Source organism: Dryobates pubescens, chromosome 30 (genome assembly GCF_014839835.1).
Source record: "Dryobates pubescens isolate bDryPub1 chromosome 30, bDryPub1.pri, whole genome shotgun sequence".
In the NCBI taxonomy this organism is placed as follows: Eukaryota; Metazoa; Chordata; class Aves; order Piciformes; family Picidae; genus Dryobates; species Dryobates pubescens.
In genome coordinates this window covers 3886362-3898564 of record NC_071641.1, presented here as the reverse complement: position 1 = coordinate 3898564, position 12203 = coordinate 3886362, and the positions used below count along the sequence as shown (strand labels likewise).

General features: G+C 41.9%; 1 protein-coding gene across 1 annotated transcript; it reads right to left on the bottom strand.

Moving 5' to 3' along the window:
* Positions 1-1312: 1312 nt before the first annotated feature.
* BCCIP (BRCA2 and CDKN1A interacting protein) lies at positions 1313-12133 on the bottom strand. The gene is made up of 7 exons (XM_009907151.2): positions 11982-12133; positions 10138-10212; positions 9061-9141; positions 8231-8323; positions 7080-7267; positions 5642-5819; positions 1313-2130 (listed from the first exon to the last, which is right to left on the bottom strand). Exons 1-7 carry the CDS (start codon positions 12105-12107, stop codon positions 1960-1962), a joined length of 912 nt encoding a protein of 303 aa, XP_009905453.2. The 5' UTR covers positions 12108-12133; the 3' UTR covers positions 1313-1959.
* Positions 12134-12203: the final 70 nt, after the last annotated feature.

Genomic DNA, 12203 nt, shown 5'->3' with positions numbered 1-12203 from the left:
TTTGGTGAGTTTTGGGGAACAGGAGAGGTGCCTGAGGACTGCAGCAAAGCAATTGTAACTCCAGTTTTCAGAAAGGCCAAGAAGGAGGAGGTAAGCCTCACCTCCATCCCTGGAAATATGATGGACCAACTGACCCACCTTGATATGCCTCTAGGCATATCAAAGATAGGAAGGTCATTTGGAACAGTCAGCACGGTTTTACCAAGGGGAAGTCATGTTTAACCAACATGATAGCCTTTGATGAATAACCAGGTGCATAGGTGATGGCAGTACAGTTGAAGTGGTTTGTCTTGATCTCAGGAAAGCATTTAACACCACTTCCCACAGCATCCTTGCATCTAAACAGAGGGTGTGGTCTGGAGGGTCAGGTAGCGAGGTGGATTGTGAACTGGTTGAAGGAAAGAAGTCAGAGTTGTGGTCAATGGGATGGACTATAGATGGAGGCCTCTAACTAGTGCAGTCCCTCAGGGGTCAGTACTGGAACCAGTACTATTCAATATTGTCTCCAGTTCTGGGCTCCTCGGTTCAAGAAGGACCTCAGAGAACTGCTTGAAAGAGTCCAGTGCAGAGCCACAAAGATGCTGAAGGGAGTAGAACACCTCCTTTATGAGGAAAAGTTAAGGAAGCTGGGTCTCTTTAGCTTGGAGGAGAGGAGACTGAGGGGGTGACCTCATTAATGTTAATAAATATATGAAGGACGAATGTCAGGAAGATGGAGCCAGATTCTTCTCACTAATGTCCAATGATAAGACAAGGAGCAACAGTGCATGCTGGAGCATAGAAGGTTCCACATGAAAATAAGGAAAAACTTTCTCTCTGTGAGGGTGACAGAAGACTGGAACAGGCTGCCCAGAGAGGCTGTGGAGTCTCCCTATAGAGACATTCAAAATCCACTTAGATGCATTCCTGTGATCTACTCTAGGTGATCCTGCTCAGGCAGGATAGTTGGACTTGGCAATCTTTCAAGGTCCCTTCCAACCACTAACATTCTGTGATTCTTTGAATCTGTGACAAATGCTCTCCACGAATCCCTCTGCCTTCCCAAATGGGAGAGAAAGGGAATTAGGGAGAGAGAGTGATGGGCTGGGGAGAAAACTAAAAGAGCTTTAATTGAAATAATAATGGAATAGACAAAAATAGATACAAACCAGTATCAAACCCAATGCCTGATGGCAACGATGTCATCATCACTGCTGATGCTGAGGACAGGCACTGGGGAAGTCCCAGACCAGACACCATGGCAGACAGGAACTGGATTCAGGAACACATAGATGGGGTCCCAAGGAAGAACAGCGTCCTCCTTGTACACTGAAGAGGCTTGATCCTGGTGATCCCCCAGCCTTCTCCAGTAGTTGAAGTCTGTGAGATGGAATCCCTTGTTGGTCAGTTTTGGGTCACCTGGCCTGTCCTCTCCTCCCTGCAGATGACACCTCTTACTGCGCCCCAGCATGGCACACAAGATTCAGCAGTGATTCTGATCTGCACCCCAGCCCTTGGCAGTAATTTTGACCACCAGCATTCTCACTGCTAGAAGCAGTCACTGTTTGCAAAAACACACCCTGAACTTCAGAAAGTGCAGCAACTGAGCAGAGGCTGAGCTGAGGAGTCAAATCATTGCACTGAGCTCAAACTGAGACACAAACATACTGAAAAACCACTCTTCTTAAGGAAAGGGAGTTGCACACATTATTTAGTAACAAAAATACACAGGTTTGGTTAAAAATGTATTGAACAGGTTTTGAAGTTTTCTTGTAACACTGGGTTTTTATTGTCTAGTTGTTGATGATACCAAAGTGTAAGACACAGTATTTAAAACTATTAACTTGATGGACATTTTTACTGGTACCACCTGCCACAAGAAGAAGCATCTGAGCAGTACAAAACCATTAGCTCTTCTGAAAATATTGTGAAGCCATAGTTCTGCATGGCTGCTTTCTAAAATGGTCTTTATAGGAGAGTTCAGAGTGAGAGATAGTCTTTGAGTTTATCCATAATTACATTAATTCTATCAGCTGGAACTATCATAACAGTCCGCCAAGGTTTCATTGGTACATCATCAAAGGACCATCTGCCGCCCAAACAAGTGTCACTTTCCTCTTGCACAGAGTAGCTGAACTTCAGAAGGGCTTTCTAAACAACACAAATAAATGCATTAGGATTAGAACTTTTAATTAGCACATGGATAATACATCATTTAAAGCAAGTGACAACAATGACCATTATGGACATGCCTATTAAGAAGTCACCTAACAAATGTTTCTGGCTCCCACACAAGTCAGATGGAGAAGTATGAACTGAACTAAGTAGAAAAACTTACCTAACCTCTTCCCTTTTCGGGGAAACTGAAGACCTGGTCCCTTTTAGGTTTGCTATTTACTAACAGTATCTCAAGGCTGTACATGTAATTTTGGAAGAATCATCAGATAAATTGAGTGGCTTTGCTCAAGAACAAACAATGTGAGCAATGGAGGCCCTAAACATCTAATCAGTTCCAAGTGTGGTATAATAGAATTTTTCTTCTGCTCCCTCTATAACATTTTAAGGAACAAAATAAAGCACAGGAAACTGACAAGTGCAAAAAAGCTTCTCTTCATGTATGTGTCTCAAAATGTCTGCCTCACCACATTTAATAGTATTTTATGGCAACCTGATTAACACCATGTGTGATCAGGGAGGATACAGATGCCGACACTAATTTAACCCATTATTAAGTACAGAGACCCACTCAATCTAATATCCTCCATCATGTTCAAAATGAATTTGTTAAAAATATTAGAAAGACTGTTGAAAAGAAAAGCACATTCAGTTTGAGTCAGTCCACTTGAGTTAAAAATCACTGCCATTTAGATTAAAGCACACAATTAGTCCTCAAAATGCCACTCGAATTAACAAAACAGAGGCAAACACAAACCAGGCCTTCTAGAATGTGACACCCATGGACACATGGGTAGCACAGGTTTCACCCCCCTCAGGTTTTCAATAACATGTTTACACAGAGTTCAAGCTCAGTTTGTAAAGCTGCTGTGGCAGGAACACAAAAAGAAAATTCCAAACTTGTCACTGCCTAGAGGCCACAACAGTTTTCCCCCACAGCTACAAGGAATTCACTCACTTGGGTTCTTTTCAGTTCCCATGAAATAAAATTACAGCCAGATCGCACCCTCTAACAGAAAACATCATGAAGGATTACACACAGGAACCTTTGCCATTAACCCTATGATGTGTGTGCCAGTGCTTTATCCTGTAGGCACTGCCAGAAGTGAAAAATAATGGCCTCCTGACAAAGCAGTAATATTGGAGAATGAGATTTTTCAAGCTTTGGGAAAAAACCAAAGACCAATGCACCAATTCTTTGCATTTAAGTACATTTTATATTTAATTCCCTGCTGCTTCCTCTTGCCTGATTTGGCAGAGCAGTGTACACAGGTTGCTTAGGAAATAGGAATTGGTACTCTAGCACTTTTTATTAATATTCTTGAGGAGAAAAGAGGCAGAAAGGGGAGGTGATAGCTACTTCTTTGGATCTTCAAAACTTTTTATTCTGAGCATTTTGAACGCTGGAATAGGATCCCCAGGTAGGTGGCTGAATCCCCTGGAGGATTTGGATCCCTGGAGGTGTTTAAAAGATGCAGAGATGTGATGCTGAGAGACATGGTTTAGCACCAGCCTTGGTAAAGTTAGATAATGGTTGGACTCAAGGATCTTAAAGGTCTTTTCTAACCAAAGTGATTCTGTTATTTTTTGCAAGTAACAATTGTTGGAAAGGGAAGAGATAAATGTTTCCACATAAACCCAACAAATACAAAACCACAGCTTTGGTATCTGTGAATTGTCTTGGGAAGAGAGATCTCAGGGAAACACATTTAACTGCATTACCAAATATAAATAGTCTCCACAGGTGCTTTTTTGGACCTAGGATAAACTATGTAAGGGCAAGACAAAGAGAGCTGTGTATTTAAGTCTTAACAGGCACCGCAGATGCCGACTGAGACTCTAACAGAGATTCCTCTACATTTTTTGGAATCTTGAAAGCTGTGACACACAATTAAGTCAAAACACCCTCACAAGTTACTACTCAATGTTGAGCTGCCACCTTGCTTGACTGTCATTGAGAGATCCTGAAGCTAACTGTACTTACTCCACACACCCACAGCCTGTGTTCTCTGCTCAGCTGATGCAGCAATTTTAACACATCTTTCACATTTCTTATTGTCCAAATTGAAGAAGACAACTGCACTGCTCCCCAAACTAAAGAGATTCCAAACTTTTGTAAATCCAGGCAGCCTGGGACATGCTGTTAAATTCAACATCCAGATTTATTACCATTTGTTTGGCCATTCACAAATTTTAACATATCTGACAATTACTGCGTTCAGCTTTGGTGTGTGAGTAAGGAGATTAATTTTGTTAAGCCTTTGAAGCCAAGACACTGGCCTCAAGACAAAGTAATATCTGATCTTTCCCCTAAATTCTCTGCTTATTTCAGATGTTCTTTGAATTTTTTCCATTACCCTCACAGCATAGAAGGCCTGATTGTGTAGTAAAGCTGCCACAGGTAGTCTACACCACACTTTCTTATAATCAGGTCAATTGTGACCTGATACAATTAATATATTCATAAATTAATACCAATATGGGGGATTAATTTAGTAATTTGGACTAATGGATGGCACAACTCTCCACAATACACAGTAATAAATCCCTGTACTCGGCGCTGGTTAGGCCACACCTCGAGTCCTGTGTCCAGTTCTGGGCCCTTCAGTTCAGGAAAGATGTTGAGTTACTGGAATGTGTCCAGAGAAGGGCAACAAAGCTGGTGAGGGGTTTGGAGCACAAGCCCTATGGAGGAGAGGCTGAGGGAGCTGGGGTTGCTCAGCCTAGAGAAGAGGAGGCTCAGGGGAGACCTTATTGCTGTCCACAACTACCTGAAGGGATGTTGTAGCCAGGTAGGGGTTGGTCCCTTCTCCCAGGCAACCAGCACCAGAACAAGAGGACACAGTCTCAAGCTGCACCAGGGGAGGTTTAGGCTGGATGTTAGGAAGAAGTTCTTCACAGGAAGAGTGATTGGCCATTGGAATGTGCTGCCCAGGGAGGTGGTGAAGTCACCATCACTGGAGGCGTTTAAGAAGAGCCTGGATGGGGCACTTAGTGCCAGGGGTTAGTTGATTAGATGGTGCTGGGTGATAGGTTGGACTCGATCTTGAAGGTCTTTTCCAACCTGGTTAAGTCTATTCTATTCCTCATCACCCAACACTAAAAAAAAGCTGTGTTTAATTTAAAAGATACATGATGTATCTTTTTAAAAGATCCTCTTGAATTTCACATAGACATAGAATGGTTTTGGTGGGAAGGGACCTTAAGGATCATCTAGTTCCAACCTCTCTGCCATGGGCAGGCACATCTCTTGCTGGACCAGGCTGCTCAAGGCCTGATCCAACCTGGCTTTGAACACTTCCAGGCTTGAAGCCCTCACAACTTCTCTGGACAACCTGTTCCAGTGCCTCAACATGCTCATGGTGAAGGATTTCTTCCTAATGTCCAACCTAAATCTAGCTTTCTCCAGTTTGAATTTAAGGTGAAACATCTTTTTTGACGATGTATAAAGAAAAATAAATATTTTACATGAAAAGAATCACATTACCTCATAAAAGAATTCTTCCTCTGCATTTGCAAACATCAATTCCTCTTTCTGCTGATTTCTCCCTTCCCTCTTCTTAGAGCTGCTCTTTGTGGCTTCTGTAAAGGTCTTGCTGATAAGAAGATAGTAGTGGCACTTCCCACAAGGTTTGTTCGTTCTCTGTGCCTCAGTCAATTCTTTCCTAAAGATAAATAAATATTTACACATACAATTTAAAAACCAGTTCTCACACACACAATTTCAATCCTAAACAACTGTTTAAGGAATTTATATACTGCATTACTGTAGAAAAAATACTTACATTGCAGCCTATTCTTTAATGAAAGAAATTGTCTGTAAGCCTTCCTAGCACTTCAACACACTATTTGTACTCTAAAACAATAAAAATATGATATAACCCTTTTTGCCCCACAATCCTGTTCATGGTAGAGTGTGGAAATGGTTCTAAGTGCAGCTCCCCTGAAAATACATCACACTCTCTCTTCCACAAGGAACTGTGATTGAGAGCCCAAAAATACTCCTGCCCACCCATGTACTAAACATGATGTCACTGCAACACTCCAAAACAACAAGAGCAGCTCACATAAGAATCCGAGTTGTGCAAGTGCTGTACTAGCAGGTAACTACAAAGCTAAGCCTTCAAGCACCTCTTTTCTTTCTCTCAAAACCTTCCTGACCCACCTTATTGACATGTTTTCTTTCACATCAAAATACTAATCCCTTAAATATCTGTTTTATGGTTTAAGTGAGCCAGGATAGCAGTCAGCTTAATCTGACTTCGTACATACAAGAAAAGAAAACTAAAGAAAAGGGAGAAAAACTCAAAATATTTGATTACTTGAGCTTCTTATCCAAAATAATCTCCTGGTTCTCAAGATGGCACTAATATAACACTATCTCAGTGGATTAATTTACTTCCTGTTGCTGAGCCCCTGACAGAAATCCACAAACTGGTAGACACCAGATGGCACCTAACTTGCTTCACTTATTTATTTGAAACGAAGCAAAATACTGCATATGGACTTCAAGGACCAGAACTTATCCACCTTTTAAGTTTCAAATCTTCCATTCTAGAGCTAGGCATTAACACAGAGGTAGAAATATCCAAGTTGCTCCTTATCAGCATGACATAAAAAAGTTCTTACATTTTTTTTTAGCTCAGTATGAAACCAACCTGCAAGACACAAACTGTGACATACACACAGCTATGTCTGCAGTAAAATGGGACATATTCCTAAAAGACTTCTTCTATCTTAATGCATAAAGAATTTGAAAAGCTAAACAAATGTTAAAATATTAACAAGATGATGAAAATTGGTTTTTTTTTTCTTCTTATTTGTATCTCTGTAGTCTCACCTCTCAACACAGATTTCTGAAAAACTGTGAAGGACAACTACAGGAATACAACATCAGGTTAAAAAACCAAACCACACAAACTTACTGCAGCTGTTGGTGCATGGGCAGAGCAATCTGTGGTGGGACATTAATGAATCTTTCACTCAGTATAAGACCCACGGGCTTAGTACTGTCATTTAGGAGCTTATTCAGTTGTTCAACAACACACTGCTCACAGCTCTTCTCACACCGACTCAGAATCAGCTCTTTGATTTGTTCAGCACACGGTGTACCCTAGAAGCAAAAGGTTTATTTTCTTTATGTTGTAAGACAATTATCTGCACACACAAAAAAAACTTGAGTGGGAACTTCATAGGAATATTCTAGAGACTGCCTAAGGAAATTGCTAATAGGCCTGTAAAGTGCTGCACAATCTCTCCTAAATATTTACCAGCCCTGAAGCTGAGGGCAACCAAAGTTCTAACTAACAGGGATGCAGTCATGAGCTGCAACACCAGCACACTCCACAGCAAAAGACAAAAGCTGCAGAAGTTCAACAAGAAGCTTAACAACTCGGGTCCTGTGTCTGGGTCAGGACCTTTTACAAAGGCATGAAGTGACAGGATCAGGGGTAATTGTTTCAAACTGGATGGAGCTGGATTTAGATTAGATGTTAGGAAGAAATTCTTCACCTTGAGGTAGTGAGGCACTGGAACAGATTGCCCAGAGAGCTAAGGAGGCCCCAATCCTGAATGTGTCCACAGCCAGGACGGATGGGGCTTTGAGAAATGTGGTCTAGTCAGGAGCATCCTTGCTCAATGCAATGGGGGTTGGACTATATAGTCTTAACATTCCTTTCAATCCAAACCATTCTATGATTCCACAAGATGAAAGTGAAGAAATACAAGAGGCTGGCAGCTCAGTTATCCTGGAACCACTTATTAGACACAGTTTCAACTCTCTGTTCCACCCTGCTTTATGTATGAGATTCAGCATGCAACACAGGACCAGATCCAAAGAAACCTAAGTGATAGTTCAGTAGATTAGCAGCAGACTTGGCAATGCTGGGTTAACAGTTGGACTCAATGATCTTTAAGGCTTTTCCCAGCCTAAATGATATTCTGATTCTATGTGGAATTTTTAAGACCATAATCCTCCATAGTAGAATTCAAAATCCTGATTGGCTGGCCGGCCAGGCTGAAAAGCAGGATGCTGCCTCAAGTTATCACTTTCTGTAAGTTAATGAGGAATACCAACCTTCCTTTCTGTTAAATTTAAGCAGCTTATAAAACCAAAGACTTCATCATCATCGTCTTCATCATTGTCACTCTCCTCTGGGACTTCTGCTTGCTATTTAAGGAAAGAAAAAGCAACAAGTCATATTGACATTCAAATCATTTCCACTCTCTGCAGCACAAAATGTTTTCATTTCCAGAAGATGCTCAGCAGATGATGACCATTCTGGTAATCTGTATGAAAACCCAAGCTACAAATTCTGGTTACAGTTGTGGAAGTGCTACATCACCAGATGTCTTTGTGCTTAGAGAGCCAGGGCATGGACCTTCTAGAGCAGTATCTTCTGAAAGGTACCAAAATTTGGTGGCTCACATATAAGAAGCAGCATCTTGCTGCAAGGTATGGCAAGATCTTAAACAAAACCAATTTTCTTCTGTTTCTTTGTAGGGAAATAAGCTTACAAAGTCTTGAACCCCAGAAGGCAATGGAGAACTGAGACACTGAAAAAATGGGGCTCTACGATAATGAGATGGGGCTCTACCTCTGCACATGTTGAGAACGCAGGGAAAACACAAGGTCCTACTTATGGAGATGGCAACAAAGTTCCCTCCAGCACTGAAATTCAGAGACAAAAGTGAAAACCCTTCCACATATAAAAAGAAAGCAATCAAAATAATTCCCTGTTTGGTTGAAAGCAGGCATGGAAAACTTCAGCTGCCATAGAAGAATTATTCTCAAAGCAAAAAAGGAAGCATACAAATTATGATGACCATATCCCCTTCTAAAGTCTGTTACTTCATTTCAACATAAAGAGCATTAAACTTCATCTACAAATATAAATTCTATCTTACCTTGATAATACTTCCAATATGATTCTGTTGTATTAATATATCAGTTAATTCAGCAGTGTTAACAGGAGCTTTTAGGAACAACTGGAAAATAAGAAACAAGTTACTAAGTTTTAGGCCTGATAATATCTCCCCAGTAAGAAGTGACAGAACAAGATGAAATGGCCTCAAGTTCCACCAAGGGAGGTTTAGGTTGGAAATTAGGGAAAATTTCTTCCCCAAAAGGCTTGTCAAGCCCTGGAACAGACTGCCATGGGAAGTGGTGGAGCCATCATCCTTGGAGGGATTTAAAAGCCACATAGATGTGGTGCAGAGGGACATGGTTCAGTGGTGAACTGGCAGCACTGGGTTAACAGTAGGACTTGATGATCTTCAAGGTCTATTCCAACCAAAATGATTCTGATGCTATGTATGACAGGCCACTTGGTAGGAAATAAAGTCACCAATTTCTCTAAGTTATGTAACACACTCATTTTTAATTTCCATTTAGTGAGTTTGCTTAAATTCCTTACATATAATCCTGTAAAGACTAAAAGCAGCTTCCTGAAGTGCCTGATCCTCAACCCTCCACAAGCTGGCTTTTGGCACAACTGGGATCCTTTCGAGTCTGGAACGATCCAAATGTTTGCTGAGCATCTGTTTGTAACAACAGCCAAAAGAAGACTGCAAGTTGTCACAGAACAGAGATGTTACTTGTTTGGTTGGCATTTACAAGCTGTAATTTACGAAAGAAACCAAAACTCCAGGAAGCTGATCAACATTGCTTGAAGTTCTCTGGGCAGCAGCTAACAACATGAAGAAGGAAGAGCAGCCCTACAGATTATCAGGTAAAGCTCCTGTAGTTGTAATTGTTTAATCTTTTTAAGTACAGTAAAATCTCTCCAAAGAATGATACTTCACAACCTCTCTGGGCAGTGTGCTTCAGGGCTCCAGCACCCTCTCAAGAGAGAAGTTTTCCCTTATGCTTAGGCAGACCCTCCTGTGTTCTAACAATATAAACAATATGAAATTATGACTTTACATAGCTCTTTGGATATTATCAATGGATGTATCAATCAAGCTAAGGAGAAGTCACAATACCTGTTGTAGTAATTTCTTTATTCCATTATAGTCATTGTCTGATATGGAATGTGCTTCAAATTCAATGTTCACTTCCTAAGAAGAAGAAAATAGAGAAGATCAAGCATAGTCAACAAGAAGCTAGAACAAGCCATAAAATCAACATAAACCACTGGAGCAACCTTCTAACACTGGTTGTGCTTCATGGCTTTTCCACTATCCCAAAGAACAGCCTGGTATGACAGAGATTACAAACTCCATTTTTCATCTGTTAAAAAAAACACACCTCCAAACTACAACAAATAAAGACTCAACATCTATTTTGGTGTGCTCCAAAGAGCAAAGCTATACTTGGCAATCAGATTGTGCTCTCAGACTGACAGAACTACAACACACCGCTTTCCATGAAGAAACTATCTGCCTAAAGGAAGACATTTCCATTTTCCTTTCCCTTTTCCCCTTTGATGTGTTAGATAAGAACTGAGGGAAACTCAATATATTTTTATATCAGGACCTCCAAACTGAAATAAATGTCACAGTGATTGATTATCCTCAAAAACTGGACTACCAAATTAAAATAAGCATTATACTGCTGATATTACCCAGTCCACCAACAACTGCAAATAAAACACAACACTGCAGGATACACAGAAGAGTCAAGAAACTTCATCCACAAATATACAAGAATGCTACTTCAAGAGAGAAAGGAAAAGTAGTATTATTGTCTCTTAGCTTTAATTTCACGGTGTGCAACATCTTGTATCAGTTTAGGAACACTGAACAGTAGACAAAGTACTAGCAGGACTAGTCAAGAACTTGATAAACACATATCAGTTCAGACTAAGTACCCATACAATGTGGCACACGTTTCCAGCTGTGGTGGTTCTCTGAGGAGGATTAACTCCAGCTCAGCCAAACCCAATACACCAGCAAATGGGAAACGTGCTTTTGCATCATCCTGGTAACACAATTAAACCTAAACTTTTTAATCATGATACCATTTTAAAAAGGCAAGTGTTTAGGGGTTTTATTTGCTAGCATAATCTAACTAAGGCCCCCTCTAAGAAAAAGGAGGACAGCTCAGAGTGAACCCCTAGTGAAGACAAACAAGCCCGCATAATATTTATTTTGAAATATACAGAGTTAAAACCCATCGGAACTTCTGTTCCTCGACAATTTAAACCCTGTGAAAACGACACAGATTGCCTTATCATCTGAAGGTTTTAATAGGAGTTCAAAGTCAGTGCACAGCTCTTCCTTTCCATATGGGCACTTCTACCTGTCCAGGGGCATACATATATAGAGAGCTCAGATGAGACACTTAAATTTTATTTCTGTGAAGCCTTCTTTTTTTTCTTCTTTTTAATGCTTTCTACTCCGCACTTTTCTTCCACAAAAATGATTTTATTTTTTTTGGTGTCAAAAGCATTATTTTAAGTGGCTGTCTCCAGTCCCACACCAAGACCGCATGCAGATAGGTAAGGGCCAAGTCTGTACACCTGGAAGCAGCCTTAGGGATGCAAACATTTAAAAGAGAAGAAAAATGAAAACTCAAGACTCTCAACAACAATTAAGCGAATACACTTCACATCACCACGAACACGAACGTGGTACGGACACTTCGACACGGGAACTCACAGCCCAAGAGGCTTTACAGGGGGACAGCCCTCTCCCCAGCAGCTCCCAGCCACGGCTTCGTGGCTGTCGCGCTATCGTTTTATAACTTATCCCCGGTACAGCGAGCGGAGAGAGGAGAGGAAGCCCCCGGAGCAGGGCAGGGAGCGACTGAGCTCCCCTGAGCGGAAGGCCCCGCGCACCGCGTGGAGGCCGCGAGCGCCGGGCAGGGCCCCGCGCCCCGCGCTCACCTCATCGATCCCCTCCTCCTCTTCCTCCTCAGAGTCCGACTCCGGCTCCGACTCCGAGTCCGAGCCGCTTTCCGCGGCGGGGGGCTGCGGCTGCGGCTGGGCCCGGCGCTTAGCCGGCGTGGCCATGCTGTCGCGGCGCGCACGCGCTCGGCAGCCGGAAGGCCGCCGCGGCGCCTGCCGAGGGTGGCCTGGCTGCTGGCGCTGCGTCCCGGTCAGCGCCGC

What these genes read in the sequence shown, in the direction of transcription:
- BCCIP (XM_009907151.2), bottom strand. Translation starts at nt 12,107, where the DNA reads ATGGCCACGCCGGCTAAGCGCCGGGCCCAGCCGCAGCCGCAGCCCCCC. An exon ending in AGGAGGAGGGGATCGATGAG is followed by an intron (nt 10,213 to 11,981) that starts GTGAGCGCGGGG and finishes TCTTCTTCTTAG; the next exon opens with GAAGTGAACATTGAATTTGA. An exon ending in CCCATGCACCAACAGCTGCA is followed by an intron (nt 5,820 to 7,079) that starts GTAAGTTTGTGT and finishes ATTTATCTTTAG; the next exon opens with GAAAGAATTGACTGAGGCAC.